General features: G+C 40.6%; 1 protein-coding gene across 1 annotated transcript; it reads left to right on the top strand.

The window, feature by feature from the left end:
• Positions 1-6887: 6887 nt before the first annotated feature.
• Positions 6888-20846, top strand: LOC120039583 (ubiquitin carboxyl-terminal hydrolase 25-like). Its single transcript, XM_038984999.1, has 6 exons — positions 6888-6926; positions 7658-7736; positions 8045-8124; positions 8807-8930; positions 15198-15390; positions 20048-20846. The coding sequence occupies exons 1-6, from the start codon at positions 6889-6891 to the stop codon at positions 20218-20220; spliced, it is 687 nt and encodes a 228-aa protein (XP_038840927.1). The 5' UTR covers position 6888; the 3' UTR covers positions 20221-20846.
• The last annotated feature ends 2595 nt before the right edge of the window (positions 20847-23441 follow it).

A 23441-nucleotide genomic window follows, 5' to 3' on the forward strand; every position in this document is an offset into this window, starting at 1 on the left:
CTCAAGACTAGGTGCGTTGAAACCGGCTCGGCCCATAGAGACAGACCCCAACGAGCCTGTTTGATTGCTCATTCAAGGACCCCGTAGCAAGGCAATGAAAAAAGTGGAATTTCAGCACCAATTAGGGTTTTGCTCGGGCACCGAATGACCTATCGAGCCGAAACTTGGGATTCGAGGTCGCTTCACATAGGGCTAAACATAATGTGTGAACTGGACCCGCAGCTAGAACATAACTACGTATTATTTGTTTTATTATGGTTTAAATAGAAGGCGCTGTGAATTTTGGGCCTGCTCTGAAATATGTTATAGTTGGCATCTAAAGGAGTTGGAAAAAGTGAGTTTGGAGTCAGATGGTATCAGTTTGGTGTCTGAAAATATCTATTTGACTGATGGACACTGACTTGCTCGTTGACTTTTGTACATTTGCAATATGTTTCAACGGGGAGGTACCATGAGGAAAAAGCGACATGATGAAATTTCACGAAACGAGCGATGGAGAGGAACCACTATCACTGCCCGGCCATCCTGAGGTCATCAGACCGTTGACTTTTGCATTTCTAAAGTATTTAAGAGAATGTACGTTACATTTGCAATATGATTCAACATCACATCATATTGCAAATGCACGTTAGATTTGCAATATGATGTGATGTTGAATCATATTGCAAATGTAACGTGCATTCTTTAAATACTTTAGAAATACAAAAGTCAACGTCCTGATGACCTCAGGATGGCCGGGCAGTGATAGTGGTTCCTCTCCAACGCTCGTTGCGTGAAATTTCATCATGTCGATTTTGGTGATGGTACCCCCGCGTTGAAACATATTGCAAATGTACAAAAGTCGACTAGCAAGTCAACTAGCAAGTGTCAACAAAAGTCAACTAGCAAGTGTCCATCAGTCAATTGGATATTTTCAGACACCAAACTGATACCATCTGACTCCAAACTCACTTTTTACAACTCCTTTAGAAGCCAACTATCACATATTTCAGAGCAGGCCCAAAATTCACAGCGCCTTCCATGAATGCACCAAAATAGCATTCTGAAATCACCACTAAAATGACATCGCCATATTCTCCAGGCCGTGCCGAGTTCAACGGGATGCCCCGCTTGACCGTAGCTCGCTCGGTCTGAGCGCAGCGACCGTTACAAGAGAACGGACAAATGACCTTTTGACCTCAATGTCAATTTCATTTGCTTTTGGGAGACAGAGAGAGAACCGTTAAGGTTAGAAGCACAATTTCACCTCAGGAACAATCCTAAGGTCCTCCCGATCTGTGCAAGCCTAACCTTGACCTTGTGGCATTAACCCTTCACAGTTAAAAGAAGGCGTTTACATCAAACATTTTACAATGACATTTCGCCCCATAGGAATACATTGACTGCTCCTCTAAATTCAACCTGAAGCCTATGTGGGTTATGAATGTCTTATGAACCTGTCTTTGATAACAATCCATCAGGCTACTATGAGGTCTACCTGTGTTGATTTTTAAGCTACCTGGAGCAACCGGAAGTGGTGTTAAAATCACCCTAAAAAGTGTCCAGATATACATGACTTGCAATTTTGAAAATCACTGCATTCAACCCTATGTAGATCAGTCAATTCCTTAACGTATAGACTTAAAACTCAGGATTCTGTAACAGCATACCCCAGTCAAGATATGTGTTTACCTATAGCTTCCTGTGCCAACCGGAAGTGCCTTTAAATGGTGTCATGGTGCTGTTTCGAAGGGTTAAAAAGGTCAGAACTTTTCAAAACTTCATTTGTGTGATTAGACAAGCCTCATGAACTGTAAATCAGTCATTTCTCTAAGCAGATGTCAAAGGAAAGCTCTCTCTCACACAAAAACACACACACAAGCAATGATGGAGTGAAAAAGTACGGTGATTAAAGACACACAAAGCCGGCAATGGCATTCCCATTATCCCTAGGCCGTGCCGAGTTCAACGAGATTGCCCCGCTTGACCGTAGCTCACTCGGTCTGAGAGCAGCGACCGTTACAAGAGAACGGACACGAATGACCTTTTGACCTCAATGTCAATTTTATTTGCTTTTGGGAGACAGAGAGAGAACCGTTAATGGTTAGAAACACAATTTCACCTCAGGAATGTTCTTAAGGTCCTCCCGATCTGTGCAAGCCTAACTTTGACCTTGTGCATTAACCCTTCACAGTTAAAAGAAGGTGTTTACATCAAACAGTTTACAATGACATTTCGCCCCATAGGAATACATTGACTGCTCCCCTAAATTCAACCTGAAGCCTATGTGGGTTATGAATGTCTTATGAACCTGTCTTTGATGACAGTCCATTAGGCCACCATGAGGTCTACCTGTGTCGATTCTAAGCTTCCTGGAGCAACCGGAAGTGGTTAAAATCAACCTAAAAGTGTTTGCAATAAGCACCCTGCAATTTGAGAGAAATAGTGCATTCAGCCCTATGTAAATCAGTCAATTTTTAACATATAGACTTTAAAACTCAGGATTCTGTAACAGCATACTCCAGTGAGTATATGTCTTTACTTTCAGCTTCCTGTGCCAACCGGAAGTGCCATAATTGGTGTCAATGGGCTGTTTTGGAAGGGTTTAAAAATGTCAAATATTTCCAAAACTTCATAATTGTGATTAGGCAACCCTCCTGAACTGTAAATCAGTCATTAGTCCCATCAGATTTCAAAGAAAAAATTTACACACCCAAACAGAAATGGAGGGACACACTGAGGGGCTAAGAGGCAGACAGTGCCTGTAGTAGTTACTTTTGTTCCAACTTTTAAAGAACCGTCAGACTTAGAGTTCTGAAACTTTACAAACCTGTTCTAGACCTCAAGGTCGATTGTGCACGGTGAGTTATGTGGCTCTAGAAGGTTCTCAGGACCGATAAACAGCCTCGTGTATTTGCTATGTTTTCAATTCATTTTCAGCTCAACGAAACTGACGACATTTAGAAAAGTCCCAGAGTCTCAAGACTAGGTGCATTGAAACCGGCTCGGCCCATAGAGATGGACCTCAACGATTCTGTCCGATTGCTCATTCAAGCACCCGTAGCAAGGCATGGAAAAAAGTGCTGAAAATCCACCAATTAGGGTTTTGCTCGGGCACCGAATGACCTATCGAGCCGAAACTTGGGATTCCAGGTCGCCTCACATAGGGCTAAACATAATGTGAATATTGGACCCGCAGCTAGAACATAACTACGTATTATTTGTTTTATTATGGTTTAAATAGAAGGCGCTGTGAATTTTGGGCCTGCTCTGAAATATGTGATAGTTGGCTTCTAAAGGAGTTGGTAAAAGTGAGTTTGGTGTCAGATGGTATCAGTTTGGTGTCTGAATATATCTAATTGACTGATGGACACCGACTTGCTACTTGACTTTTGTACATTTGCAATATGTTTCAACGGGGGGGTACCATCACAAAAAGCGACATGATGAAATTTAACACAACGAGCGATGGAGAGGAACCACTATCACTGCCCGGCCATCCTGAGGTCATCAGGACGTTGACTTTTGCATTTCTAAAGTATTTAAGAGAATGTACGTTACATTTGCAATATGATTCAACATCACATCATATTGCAAATGCACGTTAGATTTGCAATATGATTCAACACATCATATTGCAAATGTAACAGTGTGTGTTATGTTTGCAATATGATCCAACACATCATATTGCAAACGTAACAGTGTGTGTTATGTTTGCAATATGATTCAACACATCATATTGCAAATGTAACAGTGTGTGTTTGCAATATGATTCAACAGTGTGTTATGTTTGCAATATGATGTGATGTTTTTCACTGTTGAATCATATGCAAATGTAACGTGCATTCTTTAAATAAACCCTATGTGGGTTATGAATGTCTTATGAACCTGTCTTCAATGACAATCCATCAAGCCACTATGAGGTCTACCTGTGTTGATTCTAAGCTTCCTGGAGCAACCGGAAGTGATAAAATCACCCTAAAAGTGTTTTGCCATACCCAACCAGCAGTTTGTGATATATAGTGCATTCAACCCTTTGTAAATCAGTCAGTTCTTAACGTATAGACTTAAAACTCAGGATTCTGTAAAAGCATACCCCGATCAGGATAGGTATTTACTTATAGCTTCCTGTGCCAACCGGAAGTGCCTTAAAATGGGGTCATAGGTGCTGTTTCAAAGGGTTAAAAAAGTCAGATCTTTCCAAAACTTTAAGTGTGTGATTAGGCAACCTTCATGAACTGTAAATCAGTCATTTCTCTAAACAGATGTCAAAGAAAAGCTCACACACACACACACACACACAAGTCCAAACTGTTCGTGCACCTGGTATTTTTTTGGGGTTACCAGGTGCCATGTTTCAAGATGGTTGAAATTGCGTTTAGGGGGCATCCAGACCTCCATACCCGCTCTGGGAGCACTATTCTACGGCCAAAAATCAGTGGGGGCTGGCCTGAGTGATTTATGGAGGTTTTCACAAAAACTCAGAAAATATTCTGTTTTTTTTCTGGAAAATATTTTGTTTTTTCTTCTCGAGTCAATGGGGTACGGCCTGAGTGATTTATGGAGGTTTCCAAACAAAGTCAAAAAATATTCTATGTTTCATGTTTTGGGTTACCAGGCGTCATTTTTCAAAACGGTTTTAAATGCTTTTAGGTGTCATCCAGACGTCCATGGGAGCACTATACTACGGCCCCAAATCAATGGGTGCTGGCCTGAGTGATTTATGGAGGTTTGGGGGGTGATACGTTTTTTCTAATTTATTCACATTTTTGACTTCGTATTAAATCAGATTGCAAATGCACAAAACATATTCCTTAAGTACAAGTAAACATTTATAAAAAATGATGATAGTAAAATGTGACTAAAGTATTTTCATACAGTTCTTATTACATGTGTAATTGACGTAAAAATCGAAAGAATTTCAAAAAACGGTCCAGAAAGCACTTTTTTAAATGGAATATATGTTTTTTTCCACATTTTTAACATTTTTGACTTTTAACTTTTGACTTCCTATGAAATCACATTCCAAATGGACAAAACATATTCCTTAAGTCCAAATAAAAATGTCCCAAAAATTATGTTAATAAAATTTAACAAAAGTATTTTCATACAGTTCTTACACATGTGTAATTGACATAAAAATCGAAAGAATTTCGAAAAACGGTCCAGAAAGCACTTTTTAAGGGGGTGATACGTTTTTTCCAAATTTGACATTTTTGACTTTTGACTTCCTAAGAAATCACATTCCAAATGCACAAAACATATTCCTTAAGTCCAAATAAAAATGTAAAAAAAATTATGTTAATAAAATTTGACAAAGTATTTTCATACAGTTCTTACACATGTGTAATTGACATAAAAATCGAAAGAATTTCAAAAAACGGTCCAGAAAGCACTTTTTTAAGGGGGTGATAAGTTTTTGCCAAAACTTTCAAAATTTCAAAATTTGACTCTTGGGTCTTGACTTGCGTTACAGTAAGCCTATGAAAAATTAAGATGGAACACACTCGCCCACTATAGGATTTTTGGGGTGTTACACAGCTCATTTACAATATGGCATTTGCCATCAACTTTGGACGAAACAGCGCCGGATGTAATGTGAAATCCCACACAATCCCATCGTGTATATGGTCCGCTCGGTGCCAATAAGTTGCCATGTTATTTTGTACAATTGAGGGGGGACTTCCCTTACAAGAAGTTAAGCTTTAATTTGGTGTATTGCACTTGTAAATGTATGAAAGTTACATATTTCTAAAAAATATTTGGAATTTCGCGCTCTGCCTTTTCAGCGGAATGTTGTCGAGGCCATATAAGAAGGATAGAAATTCCACAAATTAACTTTAACAAGGCACACCTGCTGATTTGAAATGCATTTTAGGTGACTACCTCATGAAGCTGGTTGAGAGAATGCAGAGTGTGCAAAGCTGTCATCAAGGCAAAGGGTGGCTACTTTGAGGAATCTCAAATATAAAATAACACTTTTTTTTTGGTTACTACATGATTCCATATGTGTTATTTCACTGTTTTGGTGTCTTCACTATTATTCTACAATGTAGAAAACAGTAACATTTTTAGAAAAACCCTAGAATGAGTAGGTGTGTCCAAACTTTTGACTGTATGCATTGTCTGCTGACTGATGTATGGTAGTGCTCACATAGTGCTGTACCAGAAAAGTGTATTATTTTGGGGGTTTGCTGGGCTCGTTCAATTCTAAGGGGATCTACTTTCTACTATTGTAACATGCTTCCACTCCTTGGGTACTGCAGGCCATGATGACTCCAAACATGCAGGGTATTATAATGTCCATTGGCAAAGCAAGGACTGTGTTTGAAAAGCTTGGGCCTGAAGCGGCCTTCTTCAAGGTACATTCCGATCTCATTTCTCTTTCACACCTTTATTCACTCCTTCTGTGATGCTGTACTTCTACTGCCTCTCAACAACCATCCTCCCATCCCGTTTTACCTAGCATTTCACTAGTTCTGTCTTTTTGAGTCAGTTGTTCTCATCAAAGCATCCTACAGAAATTGGACTTGGTGTCACCTGGACAATGAGGTTCATTTGAACAAAGAGAACTTGAATCAACTCTGAGTTTTGTTTACAAGGATGAGGAGGATGATGATGATCTTGACAACTCTTACATGGAGACGATGGTTTTGTCTTCTGCTGCTGCAGATGTTTATTTATGTTCTAATCTAGGCCTACTCTGAAGTTCTAATGTTAGTTTGGCCTATCAAAGTCCATTCACCCATGCTCGATCTATGTGTGTCAGGCCATTAAGGTGGAGTACACCCGTCTGCTGAGGTTTGCCCAGGAGGACACAGCCCCGGGGAATGACTATCGATTGCAGCACGTCATCGTCTACTTCATCCAGAACCAGGCCCCCAAGAAGATCCTGGAGAGAACCTCCTCATGCAGTTTGCTGACCGAAACCTGGGCTTTAACGAACGGTATTTATGGGTTAAACCACCAAAACTTGTTTCCTGTAACTCCTATTTGGTTAATTTTTGAATTATGAGTCTGTCCTATCTTTCTTTGGTAAAACAAAAAAGAAAACACCAGTTTATTACCTCTGAACTTCACAAATTCACCAGCAGAGGGTAGCCATGATCCACTTTCATCGGTGAATAGATGTTCCTCTTCTGAGCAGGTATAATTAAGCAATAAAGCCAGGGGGGTGTGGCATATGTCCAATATACCAATGCTTAGGGCTGTTCTTATGTACGATACATCACTTAGCCGTGGTATATTGGCCATATACCACAACCTGAGGTGCCTCATTGCTATTATAAACTGGTTACCAACGTAATCGTAACAGTAAAAATAAATGTTTTTGTCATACCCGTGATATACAGTCTGATATACCACGACTTTCAGCCAATCAGCATCCAGGATATAAACTACCCGGTTTATATTAAGATTTCTTTGTTGCATGTGGCCTCAATCAGAAGCTCTGGAGAGGAGTGTGTGGTTCAGTAGTAGTGTTTCTCTGCAGTAAGCAGTCATTCATGGGGCCTGTGTGTCGTGGCCTCAGGACCACTGTGTACTGTTTCATCTCCTGGAGTAGCTAGTTCCTCACCAGTATGATTCATCATACCAACAGCACTCTCTCTCCCTTTCTCTTCTCTTTCCTTTTACTTTCTCTTTTGCTTTCCCTTTCTCCTCATTCCCCCCCTCTCAGGTGTAAGAGCATTATGAAGGTGGCCCGTGCCAAACTAGACCTCATTAAGCCAGAGGAGATCAACATGGAGGAGTATGAGGTCAGCATTCTGAAACACTCTGGTTTTGACTGATTTACAATGTTTTGTCTGGAACATCTTATTAGGATGTTTTGACAGTTGAAATGAAACAGAATAAACTAGTATCAGAGTCATTTACATTTGAGTATAAGGTTTAAATCATTACAGTCTTTAAATTGTAACTGACCCAATATAAACTCTGCTATGGATAATCCAATGAAAAAAAAACAATTGTTAAGCTTTTATGTACAGATCCAAATGTTATAGATCTATCCTTAAAATCCTTTCAAGCTCTTTCTCATCAACTCTGTTCCCTACAATGTTCACAGATGTGGCATCAGGACTACAGAAATTTCCGCGAGACAACAATCTTCCTGATGATTGGCTTGGAGCTGTTCCAGAAGAAAAGGTGAGACTGCCAATTGGCTGGACTGTTGTCACGTTCTTCTCTTCACGACCCAGAGCTTTTATTTCCAGCCTCCATATCTTACTGCAAACAAATGGGAACTCACATAGCCCAACCATTTCAGTATAGAAACATTTAAAATGTAGATTAAAATGCTCTCTAGATTATTGCATTATTAGTAGAAGCACCTGATAGTGCAGCTTTGTTAAGCATGGGAACTTCCTAAAGTCACCTGTAGAGGGCAGCAGGTTCCTTAACAACCCCCATCCTTACATCTGGAGCTCAGTCAGTCTGGCATAGATCAAGATGGTTGTTCATGTACTTGGTTATTTCCTCTGTTTCTTCTGTTAATTCTCCCTCCAATACATCTGTTTTAAATCTTCTTAATGAAAAAGGCCTGACTGTTCCAGCTCTACTATCCCTTGTAGACACAGCTAAAACTGATTTTATATGTCCTCTGCCCCTCTATTGCAGCATTTACACAGGTAGCCAGCCCAATTCTGACCTTTTTTTAAACTTTTTTGACCAATCAGATCAGCTCTGAAAAAGATGTGAAAAGATCGGTCAAAAGACCAATTAGTGGAAAAACAGAATTGGGCCGCCTGTGTGAAAGCAGCCCTTGTGGTTAAATTTGTTCCACCCTGATTCTACTATAATGTATCTGACTGTGTCTGTTTCTCTGTAGCTTTGTGGAGGCATTGATGTACCTGATCTACTCATACCAGTACAACAGAGAGCTGTTGGTCAAAGGGTTGTACCGAGGTCACGACGATGAGCTCATAGGGCTCTACCGCAGAGAGTGCCTGCTGGTGAGACAACCCTCGCCCTGACACTGTTCTATTGGAAGTCTGTCAGTTGATCTTATTTAGTTAGTTCACGTAAGATGCGGTATGATTTTCTTATGCTTCAGTAGATTTAGCATTTGGTACATACAATTTTTAAAGAGTCAAAGTTTCACCCTAAATGTGAGGAAAGTGGTCAAAGTTATTAGTCCATTGTATTTTAAAGATCATCACGTTTCCAATCAAATCAATAGGTCACAGTGGAAGTAGTTCAAGTCATTCCCTTTGAAAAATGAACACCACTATCCTCTGTCTCATCATCAGCAAGTCTCTGTCTCTGAGCACCTAACTCATTTGTGCCATCCCGCTGGTCACAGTGACTAATGTCGAACAAGACTATCCCTCCACCCCATAATCTCTAGAATTGATGCAGGCTTGTTCCTGTTCTAGCTGAGATATTACATTGGCTTTTTTTATTTCCCATAAAGATTCCCACAGAACTTTTCTCAGCAGATGCTACAGTGCCTTCAGAAAGTATTTACTCCCCTTGACTTTTTCAAAATGTTGTTGTCTTAGTCTGAATTTAAAATGGATAAAATTGAGATTTTGTCACTGGCCTACACATAATGTCAACATGGAATTATGTTTTTTAGAAATGTTAACAAATTATTTAAAAATTAACCTTTACTGCTCAGGCGTTCCGCCAGCGGAACTCCTCCCACATTCCACTGAAAAGGCAGAGCGTGAAATTCAAAATATATTTTTTAGAAATATTTAACTTTCACACATTAACAAGTCCAATACAGCAAATGAAAGGTACACATCTTGTGAATCCAGCCAACATGTCCGATTTTTAAAATGTTTTACAGCGAAAACAGCACGTATATTTATGTTAGCTCACCACCAAATACAAAAAAGGACAGACATTTTTCACAGCACAGGTAGCATGCACAAAGCCAACCTAACTAACCAAGAACCAACCAAACTAACCAACAAACAACTTCATCAGATGACAGTCTTATAACATGTTATTCAATAAATCTATGTTTTGTTCGAAAAATGTGCATATTTCAGGTATAAATCATAGTTTATATTGCAGCTACAATCAGAAATTGCACCGAAAGCAGCCAGAATAATTACAGACACCAACGTCAAATACCTAAATACTCATCATAAAACATTTCTGAAAAATACATAGTGTACAGCAAATGAAAGACAAGCATCTTGTGAATCCAGCAAATATTTCAGATTTCTTAAGTGTTTTACAGCGAAAACACAATATAGCGTTATATTAGCTTACCACAATAGCCAGAAACACAAGCCATTTCCCAGCAGTAAAAGTTAGCGATCGTGACACACCAGCAAAAGATATATAATTTTTGACTAACCTTGATAAGGTTCATCAGATGACAGTCCTATAACATCAGGTTATACATACACTTATGTTTTGTTTGAAAATGTGCATATTTAGAGCTGAAATCAGTGGTTATACATTGTGCTAGCGTAGCTACTTTTTCCCACAACGTCCGGATTTTTTTCTGACACACATATTCTGACCAAATAGCTATTCATAAACATAACTAAAAAATACATGTTGTATAGGAAATGATAGATACACTAGTTCTTAATGCAATCGCCGTGTTAGAATTCTAAAAATAACTTCATTACCACATAAGGCTTACGTTATGTCGACCGAGTGCCCAAAACCTGGGCGCAAAACTAATAGTACACAGTTCGACAGATATATGAAATAACATCATAAAATGGGTCCTACTTTTGCTGATCTTCCATCAGAATGTTGTACAAGGTGTCCTTTGTCAAGAACAATCGTTGTTTGGATTTAGAACGTCCATTTTCCCTCTTGAATTAGCAAGCGCACTAGCCAAGTGGCGCGAAGCTCTCCTTTCTGAACAAAGGCACACAACGCAACACGCCTAACGTCCCGAATAAATTTCAAAAATCTAATAAAACTATATTGAAAAAACATACTTTACGATGATATTGTCACATGTATCAAATAAAATCAAAGCCGGAGATAATAGTCGCCTATAACGAAAGCTATTCAGAAGTCAAATCCAGGTCCAACCTCGCGCCTTCCTGAAAACAGGAAATGGGTGACACGTCATTCCAAGAGGACGTATTCCATCTCAGACCAAGATAAACACTCCATTTCTTCTCTCACTGCATCTTGACATCCAGGGGAAGGTGTATGACGTGCATGTATACTAATAGGTATCATGCCCATTTATAGGCAGGACCCAGAAGAGAGCATCGATTTCAGATTTTCCACTTCCTGGTCAGGAAGTTTGTGCCAAATGAGTTCTGTTTTACTCACAGATATAATTCAAACGGTTTTAGAAACTAGAGAGCTTTCTATCCAATAGTAATAATAATATGCATATTGTACGAGCAAGAATTGAGTACGAGGCCGTTTAAATTGGGCACGTTTTTCCCCCAAAGTGAAAACAGAGCCCTCTGTCCTCATCAGGTTAAAAGCTGAAATGTCTTGAGTCAAAAAGTATTCAACCCCTTTGTTATGGCAAACCTAAATACGTTCAGGAGTAAAAATGTGCTTAACAAGTCACATCATTTGCATAGACTCTGTGTGCAATAATAGTGTTCAACATGATTTTGAATGACTACTTACTACTCTCTGTACCCCACACATACAATTATCTGTAAGGTCGAGCAGAGAATTTCAAACACAGATTCAACCACAAAGGGCACCTTTTCTAATTCCTCACAAAGGGAACCTACAGTATTGGTAGAAAAAAGCAGACATTGAATATCCCTTTGGGCATAGTAAAGTAAAGTTATTAATTACACTTTGGCTGGTGTATCAATACATCCAGTCACTATAAAGATACAGGCGTCCTTCCTAACTCAGTTGCCGGAGAGGAAGGAAACTGCTCAGGGATTTCACCATGAGGCCATTGGTGACTTTAAAATAGTTACATGGCTGTGATAAGAGAAAACGGAGGATGGATCAACATTGTAATTTAAGTTAGTGTTGTGAAGTTACTAGTTCTACAGAGTGAAAAGAAGGAAGCCTGTACATAATTCAAATATTCCAAAACATGCATCCTCTTTGCAACTAAAGTAAAACTGCAAAAAATGTGGCAAAGAAATTATCTTAATGTCCTGAATACAAAGTGTTATGTTTGGGGGAAATCCCACACATGTCATGAGTACCACTCTTAATATTTTTAAGCATGGTGGTTATGGGTATGCTTGTCATTGGCAAGGACTAGGGAGGTCTTTTTAGGGTATAAAGAAACAGAATAGAGCTAAGAACAGGCAAAATCCTAGAGGAAAACCTGATTCTGTCTGCTTTCCAACAGACACTGGGAGACAAATTCACCTTTCAGAATAATAACCTAAAACACAAGGCCAAATATACACTGGTGTTGCTTCCCAAAACAACATTGAATGTTCCTCAGTGGCTTAGTTACAGTTTCTGCAAGATTTCAAAATGTCTGTCTAGCGATGATCAGAGTTTTAACAAGTTTTTAAAAGGATAATGTACAAATATTGTACGTTCCAGGTGTGCAAAGCTCTTATACTTACCCAGAAAGACTCACAGCTGTAATCGCTGCCAAAGGTGATTCTAACATGTGTGAATACTTAAGTAAATTCGATATTTCATTTTCAATAAATTTGCAAAAATGTCTAAACATCTTTTCACTTTGTCATTATGGGGTATTGTGTGAGAAAATATGTCTATTTAATCCATTTTGAATTCAGGCTGTAACAGAATGTGGAATAAGTCAAGTGGTATGAATACTTTCTGAAGGCCCTGTATTTGTTTGGAGGAAAAATCAGTTCAATATTCTGATCAGACTACAGTTTCATTTTATTTACTGTCCCCATCTCCAAGCTGTGTTCTGGTTCTATCTGTTAGGGCTTAGATGGATTGATTCCCCGGTCGGTCGGATCAGGCTGTGACTGGTCTTGTCTGAACCGAGAGAGGGAGAGACCCTGTTCCTCCTCGTCGGCCCTGTTGCTACTCCTGCACTCAGTAACCTTACACCGGCATTGTGCTCTTAATGTAATCATCCAAGTGGGAATAGGAAGCAGGAGGCCCAGCGAGTGTAAACACATTACCGTGAGACACGGCTGTGTCCTGAGCGAACCTCTGCTCTCTCCGTCAGGGCTCTGTTACAGTTAGAGTTATAGCCGCCATCTCAGATCTCTGGCCAGAACGATCCCCTGGCTCCCTGCTCGGGCCCGCTCTCTCAAGCCCTGCTGTTTACTTTCTGCCCTGTTTTAATTGAAAACACTGCTAACATTGACACAGTTAATGTACTGGGATCTTTTGTGAGTCCCCACCTAGTCCCTCTAATTCCTGAGTGACCGCCTGCCTCTGTGTAAGGTCTTTTCCACAGATAAGGTCAGGGAGTTTGTGTCTGCAGCAGAGCAGGACTTGGCTAAGGAGAACAGAGCGAAGTGTCTGCATCATCTAGTACGTCACTGCCCACGTCAGTACCACAGGCCTTGACATCCTCTGATATTGACAGTGTGGATAGATGACTACCAGATAGGGGTAATGCAAATGGTCTGTGACTTACCTGGGCTGCAGCCTTTCATACAGAGGTGGTCTCGAATGTAAATACATATACATTAGCAATACCTGCCTGTCCTCTAAGTCTGTTTTGACAGAGTAGCTAATACTGGTAAATTTGTTAGCATACCACTTCAAACTAATCCCGAAGTCGTCAATGTATATGTACAGTGGCAAGAAAAAGTATGTGAACCCTTTGGAATTACCTGGAGTTCTACATAAATTAGTAATCAAATCTGAGTTTAATCTAAGTCACAACAATAGACAAACACAGTCTGCTTAAACTAATAACACACAAAGAATTATACGTTTTCTTGTCTTTATTGAACACACCGTGTAAACATTCACATTGCAGGATGGAAAAAGTATGTGAACCCTTGGATTTAATAACTGGTTGACCCTTCTTTTGACAGCAATAACCTCAACCAAACGTTTTCTGTAGTTGCGGATCAGACCTGCACAACGGTCAGGAATTTTGGACCATTCCTCTTTATAAAACTGTTTCAGTTCAGTAATATTCTTGGGATGTCTGGTGTGAACTGCTCTCTGAGGTCATGCCACAGCATCTTAATCAGGTTGAGGTCAGGACTCTGACTGGGCCACTCCAGAAGGCGTATTTTCTTCTGTTGAAGCCATTCTGTTGTTGATTTACATCTGTGTTTTGGGTCATTGTCCTGTTGCATCACCCAACTTCTGTTGAGCTTCAATTGGCGGACAGATAGCCTTACATTCTCCTGCAAAATGTCTTGATAAACTTAATTTTTCCATCGATGATAGCAAGCTGTCCAGGCTCTGAGGCAGCAAAGCAGCCCAAACCATGATGCTCCCTCCACCATACTTTATAGTGGGGATGAGATTTTGATGTTGGTGTGCTGTGCCTTTTCATCTCAAGACATAGTGTTGTGTGTTCATTCCAAACAACTCAACTTTAGTTTAATCTGCCCACTGAATATTTTGCCAGTAGTGCTGTGGAACATCCAGTTGCTCTTTTGTGAACTTCAGACGTGCAGCAATGTTTTTTTTGGACAGCAGTGACTTATTCCGCGGTGTCCTCCCATGAACCCCATTCTTGTTTAGTGTTTTACGTATCGTAGACTCGTCAACAGAGATGTTAGCATGTTCCAGAGATGTCTGTAAGTCATTAGCTGACACTCTAGGATTCTTCTTAACCTCATTGAGCATTCTGCGCTATGCTCTTGCAGTCATCTTTGCAGGACGGCCACTTCTAGGGAGAGTAGCAACAGTGCTGAACTTTCTCCATTTATAGACAATTTGTCTAACTGTGGACTGATGAACATCAAGGCTTTTAGAGATACTTTTGAAACCATTTCCAGCTTTATGCAAGTCAAGAATTCTTATGTCTTTTGAGATATTTTGTTCGAGGCATGGTTCACATGAATAGCAAACTCAAATTTAATTTTGGAAGTGTTTTCGTCCTCATTGATTGGACTCCAGGTTAGCTGATTCCTGACTCCAATTAGCTTTTGGAGAAGTCATTAGCCTAGGGATTCACATACTTTTTCCAACCTACACTGTGAATGTTTAAATTATGTATTCAATATAGATAAGAAAAGTACAATAATTGGTGTGTTATTAGTTTAAGAACACTGTTTGTCTGTTGTTGTGACTTAGATGAAGATCAGATCAAATTTGATGACCAATTTATGCAGAAATCCAGGCAATTCCAAAGGGTTCACATACTTTTTCTTGCCACTATGTGCTTTGCCCATTAGAAACTGAACGAGAATGCAGCGGGGATGTTTGAGTCTGGTGAGGAGCCGGAGGTGAGCAACGGCTTGAGCATCATGAATGAGCTGGTGGTGCCATGCATCCCCCTATTGCTGGTCCACGACATAGAGAAGGACCTGCTGTCTGTGGAGGACATGAGGAACCGCTGGTGCTCCTACCTGGGACAAGAGATGGAGCGTGAGTTTGTTTGTTTTAGGGCTGACCCCCCCCCCCCCCCCAATTTAGTCGATTGTCTGGTTGATAGACTGTTGGTCAACCAAGATTTTTTTAGTCGAGCAGTCTAAAATATATGCAGTACCAGTCAAAAGTTTGGACACACCTACTCATTCAAGGGTTTTTCTTTCATTTGACTATTTTCTACATTGTAGAATAATAGTAAAGACAAACTATGAAATAACACATGGAATCATGTAGTAACCCAAAAAGTGTTAAACAAATCTAAATCTATTTTATATTTAAGATTCTTCAAAGTAGCCACCCGTTGCCTTGATGACAGTTTTGCACACTCTTGTCATTCTCTCAACCAGCTTCACCTGGAATGCTTTCCCAACAGTCTTGAAGGAGTTGCCACATATGCTGAGCACTTGTTGGCTGCTTTTCCTTCACTCTGTGGACCAATTCATCCCAAAACATCTCAATTGGGTTGAGGTCGGGTGATTGTGGAGGCCAGGTCATCTGATGCAGCACTCCATCACTCTCCTTGGTCAAATAGCCCTTACACAGCCTGGAGGTGTGTTGGGTCATTGTCCTGTTGAAAAACAAATGTTAGTCCCACGAAACGCAATCATTTGTTTTTCAACAGGACAATGACTCAAAGCTGCCATCAAGGCAAAGGGTGGCTACTTTGAAGAATCTCAAATGTAAAAGTCAATTTATTCATTGTCGTTTGTTTGTGGCGTTCCTGTCAATGTTGAGTAAGGATACGCACCTGATTTATACATAGAAGTAGGCCTATAAATGTGCCCATTTGGGGATCTGATAATATTTCTGATTGTCTTAACTCACCACCACTGTGGTAACTTCTGAAAGTAATTTTTTCTTCACCTCAAACGGCAAATAAATAAAGTCTGTTATACATCCAGACGAAGCCTTCATTATAAATTCTATGAAACTATTCCACGAAAATGTGCATATAAAAATCTTAACTGCCATGCAGATTGGTAGAAATGTTAAGATAAATTGGCACTCCAAATGGAAAAGGTTGCCGACCCCTGGTGTACCTACAGTATTAGGAGCGTAACAGCAGAATCTGCGAAGGCCAGCATTAGCGGGAGGAAGAGGGTCAGGAACAGGATTTTTTTGCTTCTGGTTAGGCTTTCTGGATCTCTGGCTCACTCAAGTAATTTGTGTGTCTTAAAGCATCAGACAAGCTCAGTAGCCTACATATAGTTGATTTTATTCAAACACATAGGGTATGTATGTATGTACAGTTGAAGTCAGAAGTTTACGTACACCTTAGCCAAATACATTTAAACTCTGTTTTTCACAATTCCTGACATTTAATCCTAGTAAAATTAGGTCAGTTTGGATCCCCACTTTATTTTAAGAATGTGAAATGTCAGAATAATAGAGAGAATGATTTATTTCAGCTTTTATTTCTTTCATCACATTCCCAGTGGGTCAGAAGTTTACATACACTCAATTAGTATTTGGTAGCATTGCCTTTAAATTGTTTAACTTGGGTCAAACGTTTCGGGTAGCCTTCCACAAGTTTCCCACAATAAGTTGGGTGAATTTTGGCCCATTCCTCCTGACAGAGCTGGTGTAACTGAGTCAGGTTTTTAGGCCTTTATGGGATTGAGGTCAAAGCCCTCCCATAGAAACTTTGGAAGTATGCTTTGGGTCATTGTCCATTTGTGACCAAGCTTTAACTTCCTGACTGATGTCTTGAGATGTTGCTTCAATATATCCACATAATTGTCCTTGCTCATGATGCCATCTATTTTGTGAAGTGCACCAGTCCCTCCTGCAGCAATGCACCCCCACAACATGATGCTGCCACCCCTGTGCTTCACAGTTGGGATGGTGTTCTTTGGCTTGCAAGCCTCCCCCTTTTTCCTCCAAACATAACAATGGTCATTATGGCCAAACAGTTCTATTTTTGTTTCATCAGACCAGAGAAAATTTCTCCAAAAAGTACGATCTTTGTCCCCATGTGCAGTTGCAAACCGTAGTCTGGCTTTTTTTATGGCAGGTTTGGAGCAGTGGTTTCTTCCTTGCTGAGCGGCCTTTCAGGTTACGTCAATATAGGACTCATTTTACTGTAGATACTTTTGGACCCGTTTCCTCCAGCATCTTCACAAGGTCCTGTTCTGGGATTGATTTGTACTTTTCGCACCAAAATACATTCATCTCTAGGAGACAGACCGCGTCTCCTTCCTGAGCGGTATGACGGCTGCGTGGTCCCATGGTGTTTATACTTGCATACTATTGTTTGTACAGAATAACGTGGTACCTTCAGGCGTTTGGAAATCGCTCCCATGATGAACCACATTTTTTTTTCTGAGGTCTTGGCTGATTTCTTTTGATTTTCCCATGATGTCAAGCAAAGAGGCACTGAGTTTGAAGGTAGGCCTTTAAATACATCCACAGGTACACCTCCAATTGATTCAAATGATGTCAATTAGCCTATCAGAAGCTTCTAAAGCCATTCCGTAATTTTCTGGAATTTTCCAAGCTGTTTAAATGCACAGTCAACTTAGTGTATGTAAACTTCTGACCCACTGGCATTGTGATACAGTGAAGTATAAGTGAAATAATCTGTCTGTAAACAAATGTTGGAAAAATTACTTGTCATGCAAAGTAGATGTCCTTACGTACTTGCCAAAACAATAGTTTGTTAACAAGTGGTTGAAAAACGAGTTTTAATGACTCCAAGTGTATGTAAACTTCCGACTTCAAGTGTGTGTGTGCGTGCATCCATACGTACATACATACATACATACATCCACATCTCAGCAAAAAAAGTAACGTCCCTATTTTCAGGACCCTGTCTTTCAAAGATAATTTGTGAAGACAGGGTCATTATAAAGGGTTTAAACACTTTCCCATGCTTGTTCAATGAACTATAAACAATTAATGAACATGCACCTGTGAAATGGTCGTTAAGACTCTAACAACTTACAGGTGGTTTGGCAATTAAGGTCACAGTTATGAAAACTTAGGACACCAAATAGGCCTTTCTGCTGACTCTGAACAAGAAAGATGCCCAGGGTCCCTGCTCATCTGCGTGAACGTGCCTTAGGCATGCTGCAAGGAGGCGCGAGGACTGCAGATGTGGCCAGGGCAATAAATTGCAATGTTCGTACTGTGAGACGCATAAGACTGCGCGCTACAGGGAGACAGGACAGACAGCTGATCGTCCTCGCAGTGGAAGACCACATGTAACAACACCTGCACAGGATCGGTACGTCCGAACATCACACCTGCGGGACAGGTACAGAAGGACATCCTCCTCCCTCATATGGTACCCTTCCTGCAGGCTCATCCTGACATGACCCTCCAGCATGACAATGCCACCAGCCATACTGCTTGTTCTGTGTGTGATTTCTTGCAAACAGGAATGTCAGTGTTCTGCCATGGCCAGCGAAGAGCCCGGATCTCAATTCCATTGAGCACGTCTGGGACCTGTTGAATCGGAGGGTGAGGGCTTGGGCCATTCCCCCCAGAAATGTCTGGGAACTTGCAGGTGCCTTGGTGGACGAGTGGGGTAACATCTCACAGCAAGAACTGGCAAATCTGGTGCAGTCCATGAGGAGGAGATGCACTGCAATACTTAATGCAGCTGGTGGCCACACCAGATACTGACTGTTACTTTTGATTTTGAACCCCCCTTTGTTCAGGGACACATTATTCAATTTCTGTTAGTCACATGTCTGTGGAACTTGTTCAGGTTATGCCTCAGTTGTTGAATCTTATGTTCATACAAATATTTACACATATTAAGTTTGCTGAAAATTAACGCAGTTGACAGTGAGAGGACGTTTCTTTTTTTGTTGAGTTTATATGGAAAAACACATTTTAACATTTCATGGATTGGTCAAAAGAACTGACCAAGATGGGTTTTTTTTGTTGGGAACAGCCCTAGTTTGTTTATCTCTTTTAGCCCATATTACACGCTTAAGGGGCTAATCTTCCAAGTCCATAAAAGTCTAAGAACTAAGAGCATTTTCACACTACTGAGCCAAGCTGTACTGTGCTGTCCAGGTTAGGCAGCCTTGGGAATTGCTTGAATCATGCTGCAATGTGAAAATTACATATCCGAGGCAGCACAGTATGGTTTGGCACAATCGTGTGAAAGGGGTACAAGAGCATAGAGGCCAGGGGGTATAGATTTGTGGTACTGGAGATCTACTGACTGTTTGGTTGTTATTCTGCTCTAGTTTAATTTGGAAGGCACATGAAGCGTGGTCAGGGACATGGTCAAATGAGTTGATATTAGCAGCCAGACCAGCCAAGCCATAAGAACCAGGGATATACCCACTTTGTGTTGGCAGAATTTTACCCAAATTGTTATTTGAGATAAAGTGGTTCAGTGGAGTCCTAGCCTCTACTCCAGGAAAAAGTTAATTGGATTCATAAAACTGACCCAGCAGCATCTTCTTTGAACAACAACCAACTAGGGCCTCTTTCATCTTATTTACTCAGTCTGTGTTTTCCTAGAGGAGCATGCTTACCAAGAGCTTGTGCTATCACAGTGAAAATATTTAGCCTATGATTTCTGTTTGGTAACTGGATGTGACTCTGGAGAGTGACGCAAGCAAGGACATTGAAATAATCATTCTTTCTTTTTCTCTGACATTTCTCCGTCATTGTTCTCCCCCTCCTGCTGCAGCTAACCTTCAGGAGAAGCTGACGGACTTCCTCCCCAAGTTACTCGACTGCTCGACAGAGATCAAAAGCTTCCACGACCCTCCCAAGCTGCCCACCTACTCCACCCTAGAGCTGGTTGAGCGCTACGGACGTGTCATGGCCTCCCTGAGCCGGGTGCCTGCAGACGGGAGATGAGCTGAGGGGGCAGCAGCCACACGGCCCTATACGGCCCCACGGGCACTCACTCATGGATCTCTTTTAACCCATGCCTTCCTTATAAACCAGGGGTCGCTAGCTGTTATTCCTCTGTTTCTCTTTTGCTGCTAAAGGTTTTAACAATAATAATTTCAATTATATTTTTTAAGCAAAACGCAACAGAAAAATGTATGAATGAACGGACAGTTGAAAAGGAAAAAGTGAAGCTGGAAAAGTAGTGAAAATGGCGATCCTGCAGTGATTGAAAGCCAGCGCATGCTGCTCCAAGCTTTGTTAAATGAGGTTGAGTTAGTTTTTTTTGTAGCTGTTTTTTGTTGTCATTCGGTTTGTCCCCTCCCCTTTCTTAAAAATCCCTTTTCCCCTTCTCCCAGCTGCTCTGCCATCAGTTTGGTACAGTATTATCATATTGGTTTTTTTTCTAAAGGAAGCGACGAAATGAGAACCATGAGATTTATCTGCGGCTTCAGGTATCTCAAGTGGGTCTGGGGACTGCACCAAAATGAGAAGTTTTGAGTGCTGTGGTAGACATCCATGGACACACTGTGGCTTGTTAATAAATCGAGAGAATACAATTTTATTTATGGCTCTTTTAGGCCAAATACGTATTTCCTTTGTCTGATGTCCAATGTCTTTATTTCTGCACTAACACTAAACACCACAATGTCCTCCATTATTCCTAAAGTGCCATAATGCAATCATGTGCATCTCTATGAGTTTGTTTTTGGATGCACTTCATGTTTTGTCAGCTATTGTGTTTTGGTTTCTCGGATCATGACTTGCACACATCAGAAACTGCCTTTAGACGGGGTCTTTCATTTAGCAACAAAACCGAAGCGTGGGGAACAATGGGGCAAAACAGACAGGGTTGGCTTAAATTGTTGACAACATGTAAACAATATTTTGTCTCAGTGTTTATTGAAAACATAAATACATTTGCAAAACGAGGACTTGTTTTTCAAATACATCGGTACAGTTGTTGGTTAGCTAGCTGGTATCAAGAACAAGCTCAAACTTGCTGAAACGAGCCACCTACGATTCCCCACATTGTAGCTTCTTGTCAATAGTTATGTTTCCATTAACTTGTCCGGTGGTTTCTTTTCCTTTTCGACATTTAGAAAGTTGGAGAAATTGCCTGCTAGGGTGTTTCCATTGGTTGAAGTGTTTTACATTACCCATTTAGGCAAGTTGTGCATTATTAAATTAGCGACAGCCTGTATGCCCTCCCACCAACTGTTTCATATCTCAGGTAGTCTGTGAAAGTCAGCATAAATAGGTAAGGGATAATCAACGAGGGGCTATGCGTTCTATGGAAAATAATGAAGACATGGAAGGTGTGTCCCACGACGCGCTAGGAATTATAAACTGGGTGCTTCGAACCCTGAATGCTGATTGGCTGAAAGCCATGGTATATCAGACCGTATACCATGGGTATGACAAAACACTTATTGACATATGGCCAATATGCCACGGCTAAGGGCTGTGTCCAGGCGCCGCACATAAGAACAGCCCTTAGCCTTGGTATATTAGCCATATACCACACCCCCTCAGGCCTTAATTATACCATGGCTATATTTTAAGTCATTTGCCACTAGATTGTGTTCAACAGTCACTGAAGTAGCTAGCAAATAAGTTGACTAGATAGCTACAGTAGTTGCCTTGGTAACCAAACAAATAGACTTGCTAGTTAGATTTAAGAATGAACTAAAGCCATTGAATTCTAATAATGATTGATATAATGATGTTCCATTGCCTTACTGGCTGGCAACATTCTTATCCCTTGCTTGCTAGGTAGCCAGCTATGGCTAACTTAGTCACGTCAAACAGTGCAGACAGAATAACAGCAAAGTAACTGCATTTGCGTTTGTTTAATCTGTTTTCTAGTGACATTTATTTGGATACATCCATAAACTAAAAGTGCTCTCTGGTCCGTCCTGACTATTGTTCAGAGGAGCTAGCCAACAACACAGCTAACACAATCACTTCAAACTGAAGCTGGAAAGACCGCAAATCTGCATTTTGTTAACTTTTTTAAAAGAAAACTGTTTTCTATTGACATTTCGTTGTAGATATATTTACAAATTATGATTTCGACAGGCTCAGAACAGCTGCCTGCCTGTGTCTGGTCCTGCTGATGCTTTATTACTATGGGACAGCTGGAGATCGAATTTCAATGTTGCAAATGTTGGAGAGACAGACAGCAAGGTTTATACAAATCTCCCTGTTGAAAACCAAATGCTAGTCAAAGAAATGGGAAATAATGTCTAGATGCTTTTTATAGTGGAGATCGAGTTTATAAATTGCCTGGCTGGGCTGATGATACAGTGGATTGCGCAGTGAAATGGAACAGAGTAAATAGGCATTTCAACATCAGGTTTAGCAGGTGGTAATTTGTGGATTATAAACTGGGTGGTTCAAACTCTGAATGCTGATTGGCTGAAAGCCGTGGTAGATGAGACATATACCACGGTATGACAAACATTTGTATTGCTCTAATTACGTGTATAACCAGTTTATAATAGCAATAAGGCACCTCAGGGGTTTGTGATATATAGCCAATATACCACTGCTAAGGGCGTTCCATCGTGCTAAGAACAGCCCCTAGCCGTGGTATATTGACCATATACAACACCCCTTGGCCTTATTGCTTAAATAATGCACACTCTAAAATGCCCGTCAAGCCAGTCAGTAACGAGCATTGAACAATGTCATGGTAAAATTACTCCTATTTGCCATATTCTAATCGTTCTCATGTGCCAATATATCGCCATGGTTCATGTCATGTTGAAACTTGCACTCCTGTAGATCTGAAATAATTGGATGGTGAAACTTGCCAGAAAAGAAAGCATGGTGAAGCAATTCAGGCATTCTTGAAAGTGTGGACAATCCTTGTCCGACAAAGAAAAAGTATTATTATTATAGATTAAAACATATTTTGTAAGCAGCAGACATTTAGAATTAAATGTGAAGTGGAGCTTTATAGTTTTGCGGTGACATCACGTGCCTCAATGTTTCCATAATTTGTTGTAATAAAGGGTGCGTTCGTAAATTCGCTCTGGCTAGTAACTCCGATATCAGAGCACACTCGTTTCGCTCTCGGAGCGTTCAGAGCGCACACTCGACGCTCTGGCCGAGGAGTAGGGTTGATTCGAGTGTTCTGACCTCACAATAGCAGTCAAGCACCCAAGCTAAGTGGCTAATGT

This window comes from Salvelinus namaycush, unplaced genomic scaffold (genome assembly GCF_016432855.1).
Source record: "Salvelinus namaycush isolate Seneca unplaced genomic scaffold, SaNama_1.0 Scaffold2814, whole genome shotgun sequence".
NCBI lineage: Eukaryota > Metazoa > Chordata > Actinopteri > Salmoniformes > Salmonidae > Salvelinus > Salvelinus namaycush.